Below are 20,758 nucleotides of genomic sequence, written 5' to 3'. Positions count from 1 at the left end.
ATAGTATAGGTATTCAGGGGTAACTCTATTAGGGCGTTACTTACGGATCCGTAGATTTCAACGATACTTTGGCTGTCATGATGCGACCTTGCTATACCTAGGCCTTCTGATCATGACTGTATTCAATTTATTTACCCTACCGAATATGCAAACGCAGTAGTCCTTCGTAATAGACCCTTAGTCCCGAGTGATAAGATAACATTTCAACGCTGCTCTAACTGCGGCCGGAGTTCTCGTAACTCTGCTCCTGTTGCCACTGGTGCTACAACATCATCGGCCGGGTCTGCATCCGCAGGATCTTCCCAACCCTCACGACTATCATGTACGAGTCTTACGAAACAGATATCAAATATCTGTATGGACCTACCTGGCCTATGAGGCTATAACCCTATTTCTTCATCAAGGGTCGACTGCGAATTAGATAGCTACCTCTTTCATATGTAGACTGTAGTCCGCCGATAGAATGAGCATATAAGTTGAAGGTCAAATCACAGATGAAGTCCACATCGATAAATAAGTCTTAAGTCATCCATCGAACATCTTCGACCCCCTTTAATATGTCTTCACACATGTTCGATAGCGGACACGGCGGTGGTTCCAGCGTCCACCGTGATAATACTCCCAGTGATCCAACGAGCTTGCTCGCTAGCCAGGAACCTAACAGCCGTCGCACAGTCCCACGCATTACCTTCTGTTCGCAGGAGAGTGCCGTTTCTTCGCGCTTCTCGAGTCTGTGCGCTTATTCCTTTTGCATATATCATGGGCGTATAGAGATAACCTGATAGGATTTAGTGTACGGCGATAGAAATAGACAAGGAATAGTCTCGCTGCGGCTCGCTTACCTGGGCAGACACAGTTCACACGAATACCATCCGACCCGTGATGCGCTGCCATGGCGCGCGTCATGTTCAGAACAGCACCTTTGCTTGTCGGATATAGCAAATGGGGAGTACCCCCTACTAATCCCGCGACCGATCCGATATTAACGATGCTTCCTCGAATCCCTTCTGGCGACTCGGTATTCTTGCGCATTTCGGGCACGACGAACTTGACCATGTTTGCCATACTTGTGACATTTACGTCGAGCCCACGACGCCACTGATCCAAGTCAAATTCCGTGGCAGTACCCCTGGCGCCCATGATGCCTACATTGTTGACCAGGATGTCAATTCGCCCAAACTTGGACAGCGCTGCATCCACAATGTTTTGGCAATCGATAGGCTTCGTAACGTCGCCCTGACAGCTAATACTCTCCCCTTTGCCTTCCGCTTCTATCATGGCGCTGGTGCGTTCAGCCCACGAGGGGTGTACATCCGTACACACGACGGAGGCTCCATCTTCGGCCAACAGAATCGAAATTGCTCGACCGTTACCAAGGCCATCACCTTCGCAACCCGCTCCTGTCACGATAGCGACTTTCCCCGCCAGAGATCTCGACGGCCTTGGAGGAATGTCATCCGCCACTAAACCCGAGATTAGAGAATCAGGTAATCACGAAAGACTGCTCTTTAATCCACCTACGAGTTCTCCTTTCTATACTGAACGCTCGTCGTCCTACCGAGTGGGTTGTAGATTTCGAGCTTCTTAGTCGTAGAAACTTGCTGTCCTGAGACATACAATGCATTGGAGACGCCCATGTGAGGGGGACCGGGCCTAGTGAGGGGTGTTTGGGCTTCGCACATATTGAAGGCAGAGCTCGTTCTATTGAATGCGATCGAGCATGACGAGATAATACATTTCTAACGGCAAGGTAACGCATACTCAAACTTGGACTCTCAATTACCGAATTAAATTCAAGTTAAATTGTCGTTTAGGGAGCTACATAATAAGCATCCCGTAGATTGTACGTTGAGATGAAAGAAGAGAAGTTCCATCTCCAACTCTCGAGCTTGATGAATAAAGGTGGTGCAACCTGAATTTACTAAAGGACGATGTATGTCAAGAGTAATTGGTAATTGTAACTCACTCTTAGACGATATAATTACCTAATTACCTAAGATACTAAAGATAGACTGAAGACACAATAATTACACTACGTTGGCAACCTTGTAAAGAGTATTTCTAAATTGCCAAGGAGCAGCCCGTTATCTGTCGGCTTATAGCTTAAGTCAAGTTGAGTGTTAGTTGATGCATCTTCAATCGTGGGGAAATCTCAATATAGAACTTACATGTCAGACCATGTAACCTCACCATCCACGCAGTGGTTATCCTTGTAGAATACGATGCTTGAATTTACTCTAAGGACTCAATGCCAATCGACCAGGTTTATAATATCTATTGTGGTATAATTCATAGGATCTAACTTAGCAGGGTAGAAGGAACATAACGTCTACGACTTTACTAGAAATTATTAGAGAACAAAAGGTCTCAAATGAAACTAGATGTTGGCGTTGAACTAAAAACAAACCTCGTCCTTTGATTTATAAGGAAACTATCACCATTGGATTCAACTCTCATCGATGACATAAGATATGGCTCAATTCTCTCAATTCTCTCCGATCTAGTTCGGAGTCAATAGACTATACGAAAGCTGCAGACCGATATAAACATATGCAAAGGATTAATCACTCCTGTCACGTTCGTGGACTCTATGGATTCGGTTCATGGATTATGGACTTAATAGAGTGGACATGTCCAGCCAAGAGTCGGTGAAGACGACGTTCCCCAATTAGTGTCAATGCGGCATCCTTTAACGCTATAGTAAGAAGGTATCAACACAATGGATGCCCCATGGGATGCCGGCATATACCTGCAATTAAAGTGCGGCTCACGAAGGATCTCATTTACGATCCCTGCGTCTTATATTTTCTCAAAAGTGCTCTCTCCGATATGTCTCGGAGTAGTTGACTAATTGTCTCACGATACACGAAATTCTAGGCCACCACGATAGTCACACTTGTGTCAACTTATTTATATAAATATATGTCGATGCCGTATTAACAACATCTCACTCTGCTTAAACCATAGCAAACGGAACTCAGACCACCGACAGTCAGATTACATTGCCCATCATGGTTAACATAACTGGTGAGTCGTCTCTGCCATCTACCATCTACCATCTACCATCTACCCAATTAGGTGGATAACAGCGCGTTTCGCTCTAGCTAACCCGATACCGTAGCACCCCTTCGTATCGGCTACGTGCTGTTCCCGGCCTTCACATCGATAGACGTCTTCGGGCCTCTGGGTGTGCTGAATCTAGTCTCCATGAACTATAACCTGACGCTGTCGCTGCTGTCGACGGACCTGGAGCCGATCAGCGTGGACCGTACCATCATAGGCGGTGTGGGTAGTGGCGTGGGCGCTGTGTCGGCGTCACCCAACTTCACCGAGTTCGTCCTCCCGACGCACACTTTCGACAACCCGCCGGATCTTGACGTGCTCTTCGTGCCGGGAGGCTTCGGTACCCGCAACATCAACGGCACGCAACCCCACGTCGACTGGATCCGCAGCCGCATCGAGCAGGAGCCTAAGCTCGACTACTTGATGAGCGTGTGCACTGGCGCCTCGCTTTTGGCGCGTACCGGCAAGCTCGAGGGCAAGAACGCTACTACGAACAAGGCTGCCTTTAACTGGGTCAAGTCGGTCGAGCACGCCGACAAGGTCAACTGGATCGCTAAGGCCCGGTGGGTCGTCGATGGAGATATCTGGACCAGCTCGGGAGTCAGCGCCGGCACGGATATGACCCTGAATTGGGTTGAGCATCTGTACGGGAGGAACGAAAGCGAGAGGGTGCGAAATCTCATGGAGTGGAATGCGATGAACCAGACCGATGACCCGTTTGCCGAGTACTACGGACTGGTGTAAGTCACCGGAGGTTGAGGGTTCGCGTTTCGCGTTTCTTAGCTCTGAACTGCGTCAATTATACCCCCCAAATAGCACCATACGCATACCTCTGGCCATTACTTTACCTCGTTAGGCAGACGCAGCCGTCGGTGGATTTACCTAGCAGCGTAGGACGGAGAAAGTTGCTAAAAGGGGTAGGGGTAGACTTAGGTAGTGACAAACAGGAGATCACCAGAGTCGGCAACAAAAGGGCTCGCTTTAGTTCGCTTTAGTATGATCAAATAGTATGATCAGATCAACTTTAACCGCCGATTTTTTAGTTTCAACTAGCTACGGGCTACGTTGACATGTCGGAGTGAAGTGGCTATAGAGGTAATTACCTTACTTGCCAAGTGTGGTTGATTATTGTCCATGTTACCTAAAGAGTATTCGAATTGTAGAGAACCTTGGCGTCTAGAGTACACCAGTCTTCTAGACAAGTGCTAACATTTCTATCTGCTTACTATTGGCTAAGGGACTAAAAGTGGCTTGTCAAAGGGAAGACCAAAAGTAAGACAAGTCTCACGGAATGCTAGGGATGAGACATTACCCGCGTGAAGAGGCAAGTAAAATATCCAGTCAAGTGAATAATATTTACTATTTCCAATGGTCGACAGCAAGCTAATGAAAGCTGCCAACTCAATATAAAGGTTGAAATTTTGAGATATAACCAATACAGCCCGGATATTAAGGATGCCATATTAACATAATAATCATCTCCTAAATTACAATCCCTCCCCCCAAGACTTTTATACAGCGAAGCCACCCGAGTTAACCTGCCGTGGTTCCCCAGCCGCCTCGAAAGTTCCGTTCGGCAGTAATCTTAAACCCTGCGCTGTGCTCTGACCCGGCGCCACCCAAGTCACATTATGACCTAGCGACTGTAGGTACGCGACGGTGCTGTTGTCGTAAGAGTACTCGAAGGAGATCTGGGGAGGGCTGAGCTGGTCGTGTAGCCTGGGTGCAGCCAGCGCCTCGGCTGTCGTAAAGTTCTGATCGAGTACGTGGTGAATATTCTGGATGGTGGCCGTGATGATGCGACTACCACCGGCGGATCCTATAACGAAATACAACTTGCCATCGGCCGTCTCGACTATAGTCCCTGAGATGGAAGATAGAGGTCTCTTACCCGGACGGATGAAGTTTGCCGGGCTCGGTATGTAGCCAAACGCGTTACTCGAGTTGGGAATAGAGAAGTCGTTCATCTCGTCGTTCATAATAACACCGGTCTCAGGTACGATCAAACGGGATCCGAAGATCAAGTTAATAGTTGTCGTAAGGCTGATAGCTAAGCCGCTCTTATCGGCGGTAACAATATGACTTGTGCCCGGAGTGTCAAGGCTCTCGAGACCGGCGGGATCATAGTACGAGACGTCCTGGGTTTTAAAATCGGATATCTTAGAGCGTACTTCAGCAGCAGTCGCATCAGAAATCATAGACTCCTGGTACTCGTCAAGCCCTTCGACGAAGGAAGGATCACCAAGTTCAGATCGTTGACCATATGCAAATTTGATAGCCTCATCCAGTCTATGAGTAGTCAGGTTGACCGCAGCAGGATCGCCAAAACCCTCATATCCGCCGACGATTTTCAGCGCACTGAGCGCTACCACGCCGCTTGCCGGGGCGCTGATGCTCGTGAGCTTATAGCCTCGGTAGTTGATTTCAGAAGGCTTCCTAATCGCAACCGTGTAGTTCTTCAAATCATCCAGTGTCATGGTCCCATTCTTTCCTTGCAGCGCTGCTATTGTCGCCTTAGCGATAGCACCAGTATAAAATGCATCCGGACCCTCGTTAGCGATGACTTCCAATGTGTCGGCATAGCGTTTGCGCGTTATGGTCTCGCCTAGCTTGACTATATAACCCTCCGGGGCGAAGTCAATTGCCCAGGCTGGGTCATCCTTGAGGAAATCGTTTGGCGTCACGGATGCTATGTACTTCACGAGATCTGCTGTTACCTCGAAGCCTTCCCGAGCGACCTTGACGGCCGGCTTCACCACGTCTGCCCACGGGAGCTTCCCGTAGTTTTTATGCAGATACTCTAGCCCTCTAAGCTCTCCGGGAACACCGCTACAGCTCTGTTAGTACCATAATTCGTCTAAGAGACAGGGGTATTAAGTGCCCATCCAGGCCGAGTTGAGATTACCTTGCCAGGCCGCCGTATAAGCTAGCGTCGGTGTTATTCTCGTACATATCCTCATAAGCAGCGGCCGGAGCCGTCTCTCGAAAATCGATGTACTCGTATTTCCCATCGCTACCGCGGACAAGCATAAAACCGCCACCGCCAATGCCACTGTGGTACATGCCGATGACACCGACGCAGAACACAGTGCCAACAAGGGCATCAGCAGCATTCCCACCGGCTTGAAGTAGGTCGGTCCCTATCTTAGAGCATACAGAGCTCTCAGATGCGACGGCGCCCAACCTAGGGACTCGTTCGCATGATCTCGCGAGTCCCGTATGCGCCAAGAAGCCCAGCTGTAAGACAGCGGCCGCGATACTTCTGAGGGACGACATGACGCTTGCGGGAGGCAGCTAGAAGGACTAGTCCGTGAAGATGCCGTCAAAGGAACTAGCAGACTACCTAGGTACCTAGTAGCAACAAAAGAACAAAGACACCCAAAGGGCACACGACTGGCAAGACGGCCGTATTTGTACTCGCGCTGCGCGTGCGGCGTAAGCACGCAATCAAGGATCATCTACAGCGGCAGTACCAACTCGGTAAACTGGGCAGCTAGTCAGCTTGCATTAGCTTGGGTTTGGCTGGTACCTGACCCTTGACCGAGTGAGAAAGAGAGATAGTAGGGATTGAGGCTGTAGCTTTTCAGCTTAGCTCTCGAATAGAGACTTGGAAGAAAACGGTGACTGATACCTGAGGTATTAGATATAAAATACTATTTATATGAAATAATATCTTTAGATAATAGGTATCCTTGGATATCATATTCATAACACCCCGCACTCGCCTACCGTATTACCTATTGCATCCATCCTTTCGCATCGCGTATTCTTGTATTATCGTGGTAGGTATTATTCGACTCGCATTGTCTTGCCTCGTCTACCTTCAGCTGTGTCCCGCATCATATGTTCCCGGGGAATGAATATGATAATTTCCTTCTCTAAATCCTTCCGTGATATCCACGACACTAAAATGTTTATCGTGATGTTCCCGCTTTCTTCTTGACCGTCCTTCCTATCGTGGAAATGAGATTGCCCCAATCAAGCAACCTGGTCCACCACCTAGCTGTTGACGCAATGGGCACCATGCCGTTGCATCAGGTGCTACCTAATTATTCACTAATGATACACCTCTTATGCCACCTAATATTTAGCTAGCATCCCGTGGAACACTCTTAATAAAATCCCTTAAATACTTTCAAGGCGTGTAAGATGTGCAAGGTCTAGAAAGACTCTTATGTATCCTTTAGATGAGATTATTCATTCGCCGTCATCGTCCACCATTCGGCGACGCTTCCTAGTGCTACTGACGTTCGTTTCGTTAAGAAGCCCACTCCCGGTAGAACTAAACCGCTTTTGGAGCTCGTCCATCTCGTCCACCGGTAGTTTGGCCGCAAATTCCTTGTCCTTAGTAGCTCGACGCTGTTCTGAAGTCGCTTTTCTGAGAGACCTATATGCGTCGTAGAGGTTCTTGATGCTTGCTTCAGCAACAGGGAGGACTAGATATTGACCATTCTCTTCGTCATTTCCTATATTCACCGGATCTCCTTTCACGGCCTCCACATACTTGAGGCTACCACCAAGTTCCTTGAAGACGAGGACAATCTGTAGATCGTGTGTCGCATGGTTATACGACGAGTGCTTGACATCGAGCAAGTTGCCCAGCTTGTTCTTTGAAGGCAATTGTCCTAAGCTGAGGTCTTCATAGTACTCGCGAGATATTTTACGGCTCACTACTGCACTTTCGTCTGCTGCGGCAAGATATTGCTGGATAAGGACCTCTTTATGATTTAGCAGCTTTGCATAAGCATGCTGGATTACCCAGACGTTTCGCAACGTAGGTTGCAAGGCCACGATAGGATCCCCAAAGTTCTGGGGCAGCATCGGGCTAGCTTCATCGTAGGTGACCAACTGTGGACGGGGAATGCCGTGGACAGAATCGCGAAGTTTATAACTCGGTCTACGGCCTAGGAGCGTGCATCCCAATAGGCGGTTCACCTCGCTTCCCGGACTAACACCAGGCAAGTCCTCCAATGATCCCAATTTCGTCTCTACCTCGTAGATCGCCTTGGATGCTCTATTCTGAACCGTAAGCATCATATCCTTAAATTCCTTAAGCAACTCGGATTGACGAGACCGAAGTAAGGTACTATCGGATTTAATGGCATGGTCCTGCACTATAGCGCTATTTGACGAGAGCGCTGCTTCTACTAGTTTGCCGATGCCCTGAAGGAGCACTCCAAGCTGGGGCTGGGCTTGATTGGCGGTAGTCTGCGATTCCATGTTCTCGATTTGAGTTTGATATGTTAGGTCCGAAAGGAGATAGGTACGCCGTAGGAGACACGCCGTAGGAGATATGCTATGAGAGAAGTTGCGGGGGGGGGGGGGTGAAAAGTGACGTATTTGTTAACTCTGGGAGTCGAAGAAAGGTGTGCTCAAATAGTTGAGGATTTAAGTAGTTGTTATGTTAGAGGCTAAATGATGAGAAGGTCTTGGAATTGTATTGGTGTATTCGTCGGGGTCTAAGAAGGAAAGAACATAGAAGCATTTGTGTGGGGTAATTTTCTACATGAGACTTGGGGTGACGGGATAGATAGATAATTCTGCATGATGCATTGGGAGGTAGGTACCTTACAATTGCCATGTGCTCGTGGAAAGTTACAACTGTGCGGATCGGCCTCTGTATATGGCCATTCACCACCAGCCACTATTTAAGGAGGCCTGATATATCAGAACAGAGTTTGATTAATTTCCAAGTCTGTTGTAATAATGATAATGACTGGCATCACGACTCTACTGAACACCATACTAACTGCAACTTATATAATTGAGGAACATTACTATCAATTATGCCAGGCTTGCGTATTAGTACTGTTTAATTCGATATATGCTGGCTCCCGTGTTGTCTATGCGCTCGCTTATCTGCTTTCCATCTATTCAGACAGATGAATAAATGTCGTATAGAAGCCTTCAGGGACCACATGTCTGTAAAGTAGAAATACATAAACATGTGGCCATCACGAGGCGGTTCCTGCCGTCAGAGGTTTCCGACCAACCATTATTCTCGTAGGGTAATAGGCGTGGATATTAGGTGAGCGCATATCGCGTCGTAGATGTGCAGCATAGACCTGGATCTCCGCCGGAGTCCAGCCCATCACCATAGTCCACAAGAACGTCAAAAATCCTACGAAAGAAGTAAGAATCGATGATAAGATGATTTGAGAAGTTTGGCAAATGCGATCATACCTTCGATGTCCTGTCCCACGGCAAGCCCGGTGTACAAGCCAATCTGTCTGAGTTTCTCGTCTCGCGGCCACCCACTTAATGCGGTCTACAAACGGAATGTCAATTTAGTAATGCGAATGGAGGTTTCATGTCGGCGCCCTAGCACGTACCTTGATGTCGGTCTCGTAAGTAATTTCGAAGCCCGCGGCCTCCATCGCTTTCCTTTGCAAGTCATCTTCTATGACGTTGAACGTGCGACCTGTCTTCTTTCCAGCCTCGGAGAATACCTTGCTCCACTGATCTAGAGGGGACCCGTCTTTAACTGTGCCGTCGTCGCTCGTTATCATACACGAAGATTCCTGACTCTCCAAGTATCCGCCGGGCTTTAGCGCCTGGTAGGCTTCTCTGAACAAGGCGTACCAGTCTGGAATAGCACCTACTAGCCAACGTATGTGGATATAGTCGAAGCTATCAGGCTCGTACGTCCACGGCTGTGTTACGTCGTCTACCTCGAATCTTAGGTTAGGCGGGATCCATTGCGGCTGCTGCGGTGAAACGTCGACACCGATCACTTCGGCGTTGGGATACTGATCGGCAAAGTCACTGGATTGTGTTAACTCGTAGGAACTATTATTAGAAATTCCGAATAGTTACATTGCCCATATCCCTATGAAAATTGTTAGTTATTTGTTAACTTTTGAGTAAGCAGACTACCTGTTATATCATATTGTGGAACTCACCAGTACCGCAACCCACGTCTAATACTTTCTGTAATGTGTTCAGTGTAAGTCTCAAGATGCCCGTATGATGGGTTTGCCTACTTGAACATCGTCACTAAGAGGAGCAGCAAGGATTTTCCCATCCAGCATTATCGTCGCGATATGATGACTAAAAACCAAGGTTGAGCGGATTTATTTTCATATGAATAAGAATATGAATAAGATAGGAACTTACAAGATATCCATGGACTCATCGTGAATAGCATCGTTAGGGCCCCTTTCATATACATCAGCACTATACATCAGCACCAGCGAGTCTCATATTATAATGAAATAGTAGTTCTTACCAAGATAACGCGTTACCGCGTTCGCTATGATATGTGCGACCATGAACAGTTCGATACTCGAGGATACTAGCAGTTAACGACGCGGTCGAGCTGGCGGCATCTTCAAAGGCCGAATCATCATCCTCGCGCACGTTCACAGGCTAGAACGATATTTAATTAATTAATTTCTCTTGTAGTGAATCGAAGCGCGTTCCTAACATACCGGTAACTGAGCCCAATGCGACGCGGGAAGAATATGAGGATTACTGGTCTGTGATGTCTGAGATTCGGGCGAGGGAGCGTCTGCTGCTGGCGATACAGCTTGCGATCCCGGTTTGGACGATGTTGCTGGTGCAGCGGTAGCACCCGTAGTAGCCGTACCCGACGCTGTCGCCGGTGTCTTGGCAGATGGGTCGGACATGTTGCTAGCTACACGTCGTGCTTCTCCCGACTAGGTTAAATACCTATATTTATGTTGCCCGTTCGTGTAAATGAAAAATGTCTAATAACATCCAAGCCTTTAACTCCCAATTGGGTATATATAATAGGCACTCAAAATTTATAATGTTCGAGTCTCGGTCGATTAGGAGAAGAATGTGACAGGGTCATCTAAGAAAAATCGAACTTCTCTAGAAGCGAGAGATGGATAAGCCAGTGATATTGTTGGTACCTAGTAAGATGTTTGGCAGCGGGGGAGGGGCCGAACCGGATATGTGTCGATGCTGGCTACGGACTTACAGGGGAAACTCTTACATACCTAGTACCTAGCTCTACTATGTAGGCAGCAATAGGTACATATAATACGCAATATGCACGTTGGGCATAAGGACCGACGAATGATGCGTGTTAGTTACATCGATGATGTCTAGATGTGCAGACAGCTGAGAAGACGGCTGGTCTGGAAGAATTTGCCCCCCTCTCCTTAGGATTCTTTCCGAGTGGTCTGACGGTATCTCCCATCTCCCGTATCCCATTGGAGCATACAGTTATGTCGACAAGCTTACATTAAACTGTCCATGAGAGAGCTGTATGCCATGCCACGTTGTGCTTGCCATGTTCTGATACCGAAACCAAACTATCCCTGCCATAATCGCCGGAGAAGAGCCCTCGATGATTCGCGGGTCGTACGTGATGGCCAACCTCGGGCCAATCTCGAGGATCTCTTTACGTCTTTCCTGTTGGCCTCGGCCGCTACTACTTTAGTTCGCATACAATTGCCCCAAGGAAGCATAATAAAACGAACGACTTATCTCTTTAACTCTCTCCCACTTAGATCTGTAGGTATATATGCCTGCATATGTTACCTGCATATGTATAGAGCGCGATCGGACGGAGATAAAAAGGCGCACACACCGCCTCGAGAAAACGTCGAACACGTCTGCGTCGCCTGGTCGTACATGTATATTTCGACCGCATATATCTAGGTGGAACTACTCATTCACTAAAAAGTCCATTATTCCTGTTCCTGTTCCTGTTCCTGTTCCTAGTTCCACTTAAAGACCGAACTTTTAGTTAGCATGGAATGTTTCTTATGGGGCCGATTTGTTCTGTTGCATGGGACGGCCCGGCTCGTCGGCATCGGGGGGGTTTTTTTATAAGAGTTAACTTTTAAAGCTGCTTGCTGTATGTTCTAGATATTCTACCAAGTAGATACTCTAAAGTAGTGGCGCATTTAGTAGATATTATACCGTTGAGGCCCCTCCCCCCCCTTTCTTGCCGGTCCTTTTCCCCTTAATAACCAGTGGCTTTCATGTTCGTATTAGCTGCAGGTGGGGTTCGGTCTGCTCCGGTGGCGTTTCTCGTGAACCTAACGCGGGATCGCATGTGAGACCTACCGGCCGTGTCGGATTACCCTATATTCTATAGGTAAAATATGTACGTGTTGTTTTCTCTCATCCAATATCATAACTTTCAAACTAGTCAAATAGGATCGCTCGAGTAATTCTATCGCTTTTTAAGTTTCGTAACCAGCCAAGTATTTAACTTTCGGCGATTTTATTTAAAGATCCCAAAAAATGTTCATATTAATGATGGCGATGTTGTAAAAAGTAAAAGCTGCTGTAAAAGAAAAGAATCGCCAACATTGAGAACGTAAGATTAGATAGATAGAGAGAGGCGATAAAAATTAGGAATAGGCTCGAGATTATAACCTAAGCAAAAAAAAAAAATGCCCACTACTGGAGTCGAACCAGTCATCTCCTCATAGCTTCCTTAGTAGTATTTTAAACAATACTAGTGAGGCGCATTACCGCTGTGCCAAGCGGGCTGTGATGATTTGGCTCCAAAAAGCCTTTCTATAGAAAGGTTTAGTTTAGGATGAGTGCTAGAAATTAGGGCATTGCCCCACAATACCTCCTAAGCATTAAACTTCGAAGGCAATATCTTATTGTCTATTCATGTTATTTTTACTAAGAAATATTCGGTATACGAGACCGAGACGTAGCGATATCCTCCAATTATGGTAAAAATAGGGTTTCAAGATTACCTCACTATAGGTATGTACAGCCATGCTAACTAGCAAATCAATTGGTTAATCGATGATATATCTACCTATGTCTCGATGCTACTTTACGTATGACCTTCTAAAGCTCAAGTATTGTCGTGACCGGTTTCTAAGACCCATAAGTAAACACGGCCATTCACGTCATTAAAAAGGGCATCCTGTCCATCTGCTAGCCTTGATTCTTTCGGTATCGGCCTCCACCTCTTGAATCCCTAGACCCATGCGGTTCTTAGGGCCTATGTCTGAAAACAAATATCCCTGGGGCATATATTCTTCGGGGTTGTCTCCTGGTACCTTGCCGCCGTATAGCCAGACAGCCCAGGCCACAGGCCCCCAACGGTTCCACAGCGTTGGTTTGACGTAGAAGGGATAGTTCCCGTATGGTATAGGCTGCGCAATGCGGCCCGTATTTGGATCAGGGTCACCCAACCGTTTAAGCTCGAAGAAGCGCGGCAACGTTAGGTACCGCAAGACGAAACGTCGGAGCGTGAGAAGAGAGTATACGGTTGCGACGGCCGTGATATCGGGCTCGGGTAACCTACCAAGAGAGTAAATCGGTTAAACCATAGCTGCATGATACCGAAAAGGGGAAAAGAAGATACGATAAGTGTGTAGCTTAAACGTCACTATATTGTAGTACAGCACCGTAAGAAAATAAGGGTTCAACTTACATAAATGCCTCGCGCACCCTCCCGCCGAGAAGGCTAATCACGATGTCAGTCACGAATGGCTTCGCGAACCACGGCACCCAATATATTATCATAGGTAGCAATGCCCGGGCGGGCTTGGCGGACACGGGATTAGGCTTCATAACTTGGACCTCGTAAGCCTGAGCCCAAGCCGCAACGTCATCGGCAAACTCGATACCGTCACGCCATCCCGACTTAGCGTGTGCCAGGAGGCCCTTGTACTCGATACCCATAGCATCGCCTACCGACTTCCAAAAGACGCCGTACGCACAGTATTCCATATCGTTCATAGGTCGCCACTCGTACAGGCGTGCGAAGCGTGGCGGTTCTAACATGAACACAGATAGCGTGTAGAGCAGATCTGTGTTGGAGATGGTCCCCTCCTTGACGTACTTGCTGTGAAGGAAGTTCATCCGAGCTAAGCCTTTCATAGCTCGCTCCGATGTTGGCGGGTTTAGCATGAACTCGCCGATTAAAGCTGATGTATCCTCGAATCTGTAGACTACTATTCAGCGACTTGTCATTTTATATGGATAGTATACGCCCCTTTCCGCTACAGGGTTGTACAATGTACTCAATGCTAACAGGTATATACCCGATCGACGTATCGAGTCCACTCTCATGTAGGAATATCAAATAATTCTTACCTCTTGAGGCTCATAACCGGATCGGTCAAGTTTCTCGTGCCAAGAAGTAAACGACTTATGCTTTCGACACCATACGTCTAGCAGACCACCATGCTGGCGTCAGCAAAATATCAACAAAAAAAACGGAAGAACGGAAGAACGGAACAAAAGTGAGACATCTCATCTTGTCTTAGTTGTTGTGATAGATTCTCAACTAGAATCACCTAACCCACCTTGAAAAGCCCAAACTCCAAAGCCAAGAAGTGTAAGAGCGGCATCTCCCACGTAGCCATGAATTTGACGACCTGCTGGGCTTCAACGGCTGTCATGCGTGAGAACGAGGAGCGGTCGGTATATCCGAGCTTTCGGCGTAGAGCATGCTCGCGGCGGTAGCGTAACGCCCTGCATAACCCTACGTATATGAGGACGCCAGGGACGATAAGCTGTTTCCAAGATGTCAATGACAGAATCGCCGAGAGCGGTAGCGGAATAACGGCTACCGGTTCGGAGAGGTTAGGTATTGATAAATTCATTGAGGAATATGTGTGGCTCGGTTCTTCTAGGTATTCATAGCTTATTCTCACTTGTTAAGGTATTATTATGAATAATATGATGTTAAGTCTAATAGCAGATACCTAGGTAAGCTTTAAACATATAGACTTCAGTTAATATGGAAATGGAGGGTATAAATAGTCGAAAGTGAGACGATCACTACGGGGAGGTACATTTTAAAGGCCTAGAGCCAACTTTGACCCCGCTGGATCACGTAAGGTTCTTTACAATTACAATAGTGTAACCTAGCTTAGTAACATCCTATCATCGTCTCTTATTACACATCTTCTATACATAGTACATATGTACCTACTACGTTGTAAGCTCGGGCTAATAGATCTGATCTAAGTGTGTATCATGCATTTATAATCCACTTTTCTGTTAACAGTGGGTAAGGGTAGATCGTCAGATCAGGAATATGCATCATCTCGGCAAATTTTATCATGTACTAGGTTACTCTGATATACTACCTAGGTAGGTAATGTAGTGTAAACTCCGTACGCGTAGCGTATTTATGGGTTGTGTGCTGTGTCGTCCATATGCTAGTGTCTCGAGTTTACTTTCCGACATTGGGTAGTTTGGCCGAGATGCTATTATCCCTGGGACTAGCAATGCTCGTAAGAAGATTGATGAACGAGGCATCAAACTTCTGATCATGAGTCTGCTTCTGCTTGGTGCTCACTGCCTACCTTGCTAGGCTACTAACACCGATATCCATTGATATCCACTGATATCCACTGATAAAGTGGTAATACGTTGGTAATGCTTTAATTATACCGGAGCGTTTATATGCCCGGTTCTATTCCGTATTACTTATTTCTCGTCACGAAAATCGTTCATGGTTTCTTCGCTTTCTCCGCCCTCGCCTTCTTCCAGGCCTTGATCTGGTTCAACAGGCCAATAACCAGAGGCACCCCTACAGGGCCTAGCAGTGGCAGATAAACAGCAATCTTGTGCTCGTCGGGGAAATAAAGTTGTCCTACCATACTCTTCTCGAAAAATGCGCGCTCGGCCTCGACGTCAGCAATGCGGGCGTGTTCAAGGCCGTCAGTTCCACCAAGGTTGGAGCATGCGAGTTGTAGGTGATACATAGACTCAGCCACGCCGTCGGCGACACTGGACGGGATAGATATGCTCGGCAGAGCCAATGAGAGACGAGCCAGCGACCCTAGAGAAGAGGAGGCACGCAAGAGCAAGTCTGCAGATCGGATGCGCGTGAGCGTCGATAGTCGCATGGGTAAGGATCCCGATTGCGGTGTGCCGAGGAGCGAAAGTAGATGTGAGGCGAATGTTAGGATAGGTTGCTTCAATATTTCTGAAGACACATGATTTGTGGAAGGGGGTGGTAAGAGATATACGGAACCCCATTGCGGTATAAGCCAAGATTGGGAAGTACCGACCTCCGAGGCGGTTCCGATGGTTTGGTTGCCGATGAATACAACGAAATTGACCGTTGGAGCACCTCCTATAGAGGGCGACAGTGGCCATTCGGCAGCATTGATGAAAGAAGACAGATCTTCTTTGCTTAGTACTTGCGATTGCACACCGGGAGCGGCGTATAGCTGAACTTGGGTGTCGATGGTAAAGTTGTGGATAGGTCCGAGCAAATCCAATATCGGTTTCATGTATTCGTCTATAGCAGACTCGATATCCCAGCTGCTCGGAGATGGTCCGCTTGTGAATAACGAAAATGTGAGATGGTAGGTCCGAGAGTATTTCAGGGATCTTGTCATTCGCTTCGCTAAAGAGTCGGCCGAGTCTTGAGAGGCTTCTAGAGGCCGTTGTTCGAAGGGTATGGAAGACTTTGCTAAGAGATATGACATAACCTCCCGCTCTTCAGCGAAGGCCAATCGAAGCTGCGTTGCCAAGTATGTCGCAAAGCCGGAAGAAGCAGCATCGGGTGCTGGTATCGAGTTTGGAGGATAGGTGATTTCGAGGACGGGCGCTTGAGAATGGAGGGAGGATGTAGCAGCGTCGCCGGGACTTAGTCGTACCGTGAGAGCAGTGTCCGAATCGTGGATTGGGCGTGCACTAGCTGGTGGGGATACTTCGAGCTGTATATGGTGTCCTTTAAAGTCGTTGTTAGACTCCAGGGCTTGCTGTGTAATGCGCACGAGATTATCGGTTTCGTCTTTTTGTAAGGTCGGCGCATCGATTGCGATTTTAATCGGGAATACTGGACTGCAGGCCTTGGAGTAGAGATAAGTTAGTTAGTAACATGTCTATTAGATATTTACGAAGGTCGTTCTACTCTGCCGTCGGCCCAATCCATCATCTGGCCTAAGGGTAGATCTGCCCGATATATCGTCGTCGTCTTCCACCATATTGGCAGCCCCAAGAAGAGTACAATAAACCAGAAGGATGCGACGATGTAGGACCGTCTATGGATGTCTTCTGGCTTCTCCGGCGGTGGCTGTTTTCGCGTCAACGGCGGGTTTGCGCAGTCGTTTATCTTAGAACTTCCGCTATCAATCGCTGCAGCCGGTTTAGCTTCGGATGAGATGCCATCGTGTCGGGTTGCGGAAACAGACGATGACATGGCTACGTATATCGACGGGATTATCTTCTCGAAATCATGGCTTTGGGATTTAATTGCGTCGTTGATGCTGGATCAAAGGTGCCAACGTGTCGCAAAATGACAAGTTCCAAATGTACCTAACCTAAGGTAGGTACCTAAAGTAGAAATGACAGCGGAAGCTTTCCCGTGCTGCTTTCCCTATTGAATATTCAACCAGTTCCACCTGCGTGATCTTCTTTATGTGACTAAGCGTGACTTCAACTTGGAACCTAAAAGAAGTAAATATACTGATAAAACAATTATTATGCTCCCATCCAGTATCGTCAATAAATATGCTCATAGGCGAGTCATGATAACCTTGTCTCGACTCATCTTAGATTGTGTTCTAATCCTAGGATATTCACCACTTACAGTTTAATCCTTGGATCGTATTCAGCGACCATACGAAATAGGATAATTGCCAACAGTCTTGGCTTCTATTTGTGGCTTAAGTAAAGTCTTATCAATGGCTCTTCCTCCTGGAAAATGTCTGAACCTGAACCGGATCGAAGGTCGCTTAGTGCTTCCCATCCCAAGCTTAACAGCGTTAGCAGGACGAGGTCCGATATAAGACATAGATGCATTGCCATGCTTCGTCCATGCACACATAGGTACCTAATCTAGACCATTCTAAGAGGCTCATGAGATACAAGTCCTCAATTTTTGAATTTACTTTGCAGCCTCGGCCAAGCATGCCCCGTCTAGCATCTAACGTGTCTACGTTGCAAGCCGAGGTTCACAAGTTACGAGGGGTAGCTTGCAGTTCACGGACCAGCCAATGTGAACGACACAACTCCTTACGCACTTCCAGAGCATGAGTGACTATGTAAAACGAACGGGTTGGAGCGCATATACGTTTGAAGAAATAGAAAATACATGAGCTGGACACCAATACTACATAGCTCGCTTGTACTCCCGAGATCTTATTCCATGTCCCATGTCCCGGGTATCCGAAAGGCGGTGATACAATGCGGATCAGGGATCATTAGGCTTCTCGAAACGAGCCACCTCGGCCCACCGAGGTATGGATGATATTGGTAAACTACCTAATAGTAGGTTAAGCTGATACCTCCTAGTCCTCGCTATGCCTTACGTACTATTTTATTTATTTACTTTATCTCCCTGACTGTACCAAGTTACTTTTTTTCTCTTCCGTTTCATGTATACCTAGGTCGCAGTTGTTTTTTTTTTTTTTGCGTTGCTATCCTACGTAATATTCACAGTCTTGTCAATGCTTCATTTCTCTTGTATATTTAATTGCTAAGTGGCTAAAATTTTTGTATCTACGATTGGTTTTGCTTCTTTAGCCTAGTTACCCAATTCTAGACATACATATCTCTAGGAAGCAACATAATAAGCTAATTTACCGAAGCTGGAATATGCCGAGTAAGTCCCAAACACAAACGCAGTCTCTAGAATGACGGAGTTGGGTACCTGTTAAACACCAAACTTGGCTTACACAGTTCTCCAATTCTGCTTTTTTTTTCTCAGTACTAATCTTCCTTCTAGCTTCTTTAGCGCTTTCCTTGCCAGCGGCAGCGGCGGGGCTTGCATATCTCAATGCTAAGACGGGATTTTGGTATGACAGAGCTATGCTACGCGGCACTCTGCCGGCCATCTTTCGCCTCATCAACCGGGAACGAAAAGATCGCTGCAGTACATTTTACACGCTGGAAGAAGCAGCGAAAAACAAGTCGACTAGTAACCGACCGTTTATCCGCTTCCAGGATAAGTCATGGACGTACGCCGAGGTCTACGAGATGGCGCTGAAGTACGGGAACTGGTTCAAGACGAAGTTTGGTGTCAAATCTAAGGATATCGTCGCCGTCGATCTTCAAAACTCGGACCACTTCATATTCATCTGCTTCGGCTTGTGGTCTATCGGCGCAAAGCCGGCGTACATCAATTACAACTTAACGGGCCAACCATTGGTTCACTGCGTCAATACGGCGAATTCTATCCTAATGTTGGTCGATCCAGAGGTTGCGACGAATGTCGATGACAGCGTCCGTGAAAAGCTGGGAGATCTGCGAATCGAGTTCTTAACAGAGGAGGCAAAGGCCGAGGTTCTTGCTACTGAGCCGGTACGACCGTCCGACTCTCTCCGCTCTGGCGAAGTGTCTAAAGATATAGCTATTCTCATTTATACTTCTGGTACTACGGGGCTACCGAAGGCCGCCATCGTGTCCTGGAAAAAGATGACCTTGGCAGGATCTTTCGTCGGTGGCTTCTTGAGGACGAAAATATCCGACGTATTCTATACGGTATGACTCACCTCCTCATATTCCAGAACATAAGAATCTAATCCATTCTAGTGCATGCCCCTTTATCACGGCTCGGCTACTATCATGGGTATGAGCCATTGCTTGGAAAGCGGCTGCACATTTGCGATTGGTAAAAAGTTTTCAACCAAGACGTTTTGGAATGAAGCGCGCCAGCACGATGCAACCATGATTCAATACGTGGGGGAAACATGTCGTTACTTGCTCGCAGCACGGCCACAGATCGATCCAGCCACAGGCGAGAACATGGATAAGAAGCACAATATCCGTATAGCGTTCGGCAACGGTCTACGACCAGACATTTGGGAGAAGTTCAGAGAGCGGTTCAATATCGAAAGCGTTGCCGAGTTTTACGCGGCCACGGAGGGCAATCTAGCGACGTGGAACCTTTCCCGCAACGATTTCGCGACCGGAGCCATCGGGCGTTTTGGGATCCTCTACCGGCAGATTGCCAAACTTACATCTGCAATTGTACGGCAAGATCTCGATACAGATAGTCCTTGGCGCGATCCCAAGACCGGTCTCTGCCGACATGTGAACCCCGGCGAAGTCGGCGAACTGCTGATGGCGTTGCCAGCCGACACGCAAAGGGACTTTCAAGGATATTACAACAACCATGAGGCGACAGAAAAAAAGATTCTTCGGAACGTGTTTAAGAAGGGCGACGGATATTTTAGGACGGGCGATCTCGTCAGTTTAGACAGCGAAGGTCGTATGTTCTTCCACGACAGAATCGGCGACACGTTCCGGTGGAAGAGCGAGAATGTGGCGACGACAGAAGTGAGCGAGGCATTGGGTACGCACCCGGCGGTACAGGAGGCCAACGTGTACGGCGTGCAACTACCGAATCACGACGGAAGGGCTGGATGTGCCGCACTCACACTAACCCAGGAAGTGCTTGATGACGCGCTACTACGGTCGTTGGCGGAGCACGCGCGTGACAAACTTCCCAAGTATGCCGTGCCGATCTTCTTGAGAATAGGAAAGGGGCTTACGGCGGCGGTTACGGGCACGAATAAGCAGCAGAAACACGGACTACGTGAGCAAGGTGTTAACCCAAGCCTAGTTGGCGACGATGAGCTATTCTGGCTCAAAGATGGAACGTACGTAAAATTCGGCAACAGTGACTGGAATCGGTTGAATGCCGGCCAGGTGAAGCTTTGAATTTAATATTCAAAGGGTTAGTCTGGTTGGAATGCAGCGACGATTTTACGAGATATGCTATATAGACAGGCCCATAGGATAGATAATATCATATATGAAGATTGTCTGTGCCTAG

At 47.4% G+C, this 20,758-nt stretch overlaps 8 protein-coding genes and 1 non-coding gene across 9 annotated transcripts; 2 read left to right on the top strand and 7 right to left on the bottom strand.

Moving 5' to 3' along the window:
• Positions 1-114: 114 nt before the first annotated feature.
• F4817DRAFT_338282 (NAD(P)-binding protein) lies at positions 115-1,873 on the bottom strand. The gene is made up of 3 exons (XM_049303395.1): positions 1,522-1,873; positions 843-1,463; positions 115-778 (listed from the first exon to the last, which is right to left on the bottom strand). The coding sequence occupies exons 1-3, from the start codon at positions 1,757-1,759 to the stop codon at positions 564-566; spliced, it is 1,074 nt and encodes a 357-aa protein (XP_049158768.1). The 5' UTR covers positions 1,760-1,873; the 3' UTR covers positions 115-563.
• Positions 1,874-2,832: 959 nt separating this feature from the next.
• Positions 2,833-4,358, top strand: F4817DRAFT_114938 (class I glutamine amidotransferase-like protein). Its single transcript, XM_049297531.1, has 2 exons — positions 2,833-3,027; positions 3,122-4,358. The coding sequence occupies exons 1-2, from the start codon at positions 3,012-3,014 to the stop codon at positions 3,805-3,807; spliced, it is 702 nt and encodes a 233-aa protein (XP_049158767.1). The 5' UTR covers positions 2,833-3,011; the 3' UTR covers positions 3,808-4,358.
• Positions 4,359-4,512: 154 nt separating this feature from the next.
• F4817DRAFT_114856 (gamma-glutamyltranspeptidase) lies at positions 4,513-6,856 on the bottom strand. The gene is made up of 4 exons (XM_049297530.1): positions 6,695-6,856; positions 6,541-6,636; positions 5,969-6,485; positions 4,513-5,892 (listed from the first exon to the last, which is right to left on the bottom strand). The coding sequence occupies exons 3-4, from the start codon at positions 6,337-6,339 to the stop codon at positions 4,575-4,577; spliced, it is 1,689 nt and encodes a 562-aa protein (XP_049158766.1). The 5' UTR covers positions 6,340-6,485; positions 6,541-6,636; positions 6,695-6,856; the 3' UTR covers positions 4,513-4,574.
• Positions 6,857-6,868: 12 nt separating this feature from the next.
• On the bottom strand, positions 6,869-8,734 carry F4817DRAFT_114705 (uncharacterized protein). The gene has a single exon (XM_049297529.1). The coding sequence runs from the start codon at positions 8,281-8,283 to the stop codon at positions 7,261-7,263; it is 1,023 nt and encodes a 340-aa protein (XP_049158765.1). The 5' UTR covers positions 8,284-8,734; the 3' UTR covers positions 6,869-7,260.
• A 190-nt stretch (positions 8,735-8,924) lies between these two features.
• On the bottom strand, positions 8,925-10,988 carry F4817DRAFT_114659 (S-adenosyl-L-methionine-dependent methyltransferase). The gene is made up of 9 exons (XM_049297528.1): positions 10,494-10,988; positions 10,292-10,431; positions 10,180-10,221; positions 10,047-10,113; positions 9,966-9,993; positions 9,880-9,892; positions 9,396-9,828; positions 9,247-9,331; positions 8,925-9,184 (listed from the first exon to the last, which is right to left on the bottom strand). Exons 1-9 carry the CDS (start codon positions 10,689-10,691, stop codon positions 9,018-9,020), a joined length of 1,173 nt encoding a protein of 390 aa, XP_049158764.1. The 5' UTR covers positions 10,692-10,988; the 3' UTR covers positions 8,925-9,017.
• A 1,450-nt stretch (positions 10,989-12,438) lies between these two features.
• Positions 12,439-12,536, bottom strand: F4817DRAFT_t93. Its single transcript has one exon. It is a non-coding gene; the product is annotated as a tRNA-Thr (tRNA).
• A 244-nt stretch (positions 12,537-12,780) lies between these two features.
• Positions 12,781-14,835, bottom strand: F4817DRAFT_338252 (uncharacterized protein). Its single transcript, XM_049303394.1, has 4 exons — positions 14,322-14,835; positions 14,110-14,186; positions 13,445-13,957; positions 12,781-13,311 (listed from the first exon to the last, which is right to left on the bottom strand). Exons 1-4 carry the CDS (start codon positions 14,619-14,621, stop codon positions 12,918-12,920), a joined length of 1,284 nt encoding a protein of 427 aa, XP_049158763.1. The 5' UTR covers positions 14,622-14,835; the 3' UTR covers positions 12,781-12,917.
• Positions 14,836-15,386: 551 nt separating this feature from the next.
• Positions 15,387-17,360, bottom strand: F4817DRAFT_114624 (phosphatidylinositol-glycan biosynthesis class S protein). The gene is made up of 2 exons (XM_049297527.1): positions 16,892-17,360; positions 15,387-16,829 (listed from the first exon to the last, which is right to left on the bottom strand). Exons 1-2 carry the CDS (start codon positions 17,177-17,179, stop codon positions 15,477-15,479), a joined length of 1,641 nt encoding a protein of 546 aa, XP_049158762.1. The 5' UTR covers positions 17,180-17,360; the 3' UTR covers positions 15,387-15,476.
• Positions 17,361-18,576: 1,216 nt separating this feature from the next.
• Positions 18,577-20,643, top strand: F4817DRAFT_316119 (acetyl-CoA synthetase-like protein; the record flags this gene model as incomplete). The annotated part of the gene is made up of 3 exons (XM_049300628.1): positions 18,577-18,583; positions 18,707-19,461; positions 19,513-20,643. The coding sequence occupies 3 exons, from the start codon at positions 18,577-18,579 to the stop codon at positions 20,641-20,643; spliced, it is 1,893 nt and encodes a 630-aa protein (XP_049158761.1).
• Positions 20,644-20,758: the final 115 nt, after the last annotated feature.

This window comes from Daldinia loculata (assembly GCF_022478755.1).
Source record: "Daldinia loculata strain CBS 113971 unplaced genomic scaffold F4817scaffold_26, whole genome shotgun sequence".
Lineage (NCBI taxonomy): Eukaryota > Fungi > Ascomycota > Sordariomycetes > Xylariales > Hypoxylaceae > Daldinia > Daldinia loculata.
Note: the sequence above shows the minus strand (reverse complement) of the source record. Positions and strands in the feature narration are given on the sequence as shown.

Bases quoted from the DNA above. Each gene is read 5' to 3' on its own strand.
- F4817DRAFT_114705 (XM_049297529.1), bottom strand. From the start codon at position 8,283: ATGGAATCGCAGACTACCGCCAATCAAGCCCAGCCCCAGCTTGGAGTG.
- F4817DRAFT_338282 (XM_049303395.1), bottom strand. From the start codon at position 1,759: ATGCGTTACCTTGCCGTTAGAAATGTATTATCTCGTCATGCTCGATCG. The intron at 1,464-1,521 runs GTAGGTGGATTA...TCTCGGGTTTAG, and splicing joins CAGTATAGAAAGGAGAACTC to TGGCGGATGACATTCCTCCA. The intron at 779-842 runs GTAAGCGAGCCG...AAATCCTATCAG, and splicing joins TGTGAACTGTGTCTGCCCAG to GTTATCTCTATACGCCCATG.
- F4817DRAFT_114856 (XM_049297530.1), bottom strand. From the start codon at position 6,339: ATGTCGTCCCTCAGAAGTATCGCGGCCGCTGTCTTACAGCTGGGCTTC. The intron at 5,893-5,968 runs GTAATCTCAACT...ACAGAGCTGTAG, and splicing joins TTATACGGCGGCCTGGCAAG to CGGTGTTCCCGGAGAGCTTA.
- F4817DRAFT_114624 (XM_049297527.1), bottom strand. From the start codon at position 17,179: ATGTCATCGTCTGTTTCCGCAACCCGACACGATGGCATCTCATCCGAA. The intron at 16,830-16,891 runs GTAGAACGACCT...CTCTACTCCAAG, and splicing joins TGGATTGGGCCGACGGCAGA to GCCTGCAGTCCAGTATTCCC.
- F4817DRAFT_338252 (XM_049303394.1), bottom strand. From the start codon at position 14,621: ATGAATTTATCAATACCTAACCTCTCCGAACCGGTAGCCGTTATTCCG. The intron at 14,187-14,321 runs GTGGGTTAGGTG...GTGGTCTGCTAG, and splicing joins TGGAGTTTGGGCTTTTCAAG to ACGTATGGTGTCGAAAGCAT. The intron at 13,958-14,109 runs GTAAGAATTATT...AGTAGTCTACAG, and splicing joins CCGGTTATGAGCCTCAAGAG to ATTCGAGGATACATCAGCTT.
- F4817DRAFT_114659 (XM_049297528.1), bottom strand. From the start codon at position 10,691: ATGTCCGACCCATCTGCCAAGACACCGGCGACAGCGTCGGGTACGGCT. The intron at 10,432-10,493 runs GTATGTTAGGAA...ATATCGTTCTAG, and splicing joins CGCATTGGGCTCAGTTACCG to CCTGTGAACGTGCGCGAGGA. The intron at 9,332-9,395 runs GTACGTGCTAGG...TTCCGTTTGTAG, and splicing joins CTTACGAGACCGACATCAAG to ACCGCATTAAGTGGGTGGCC.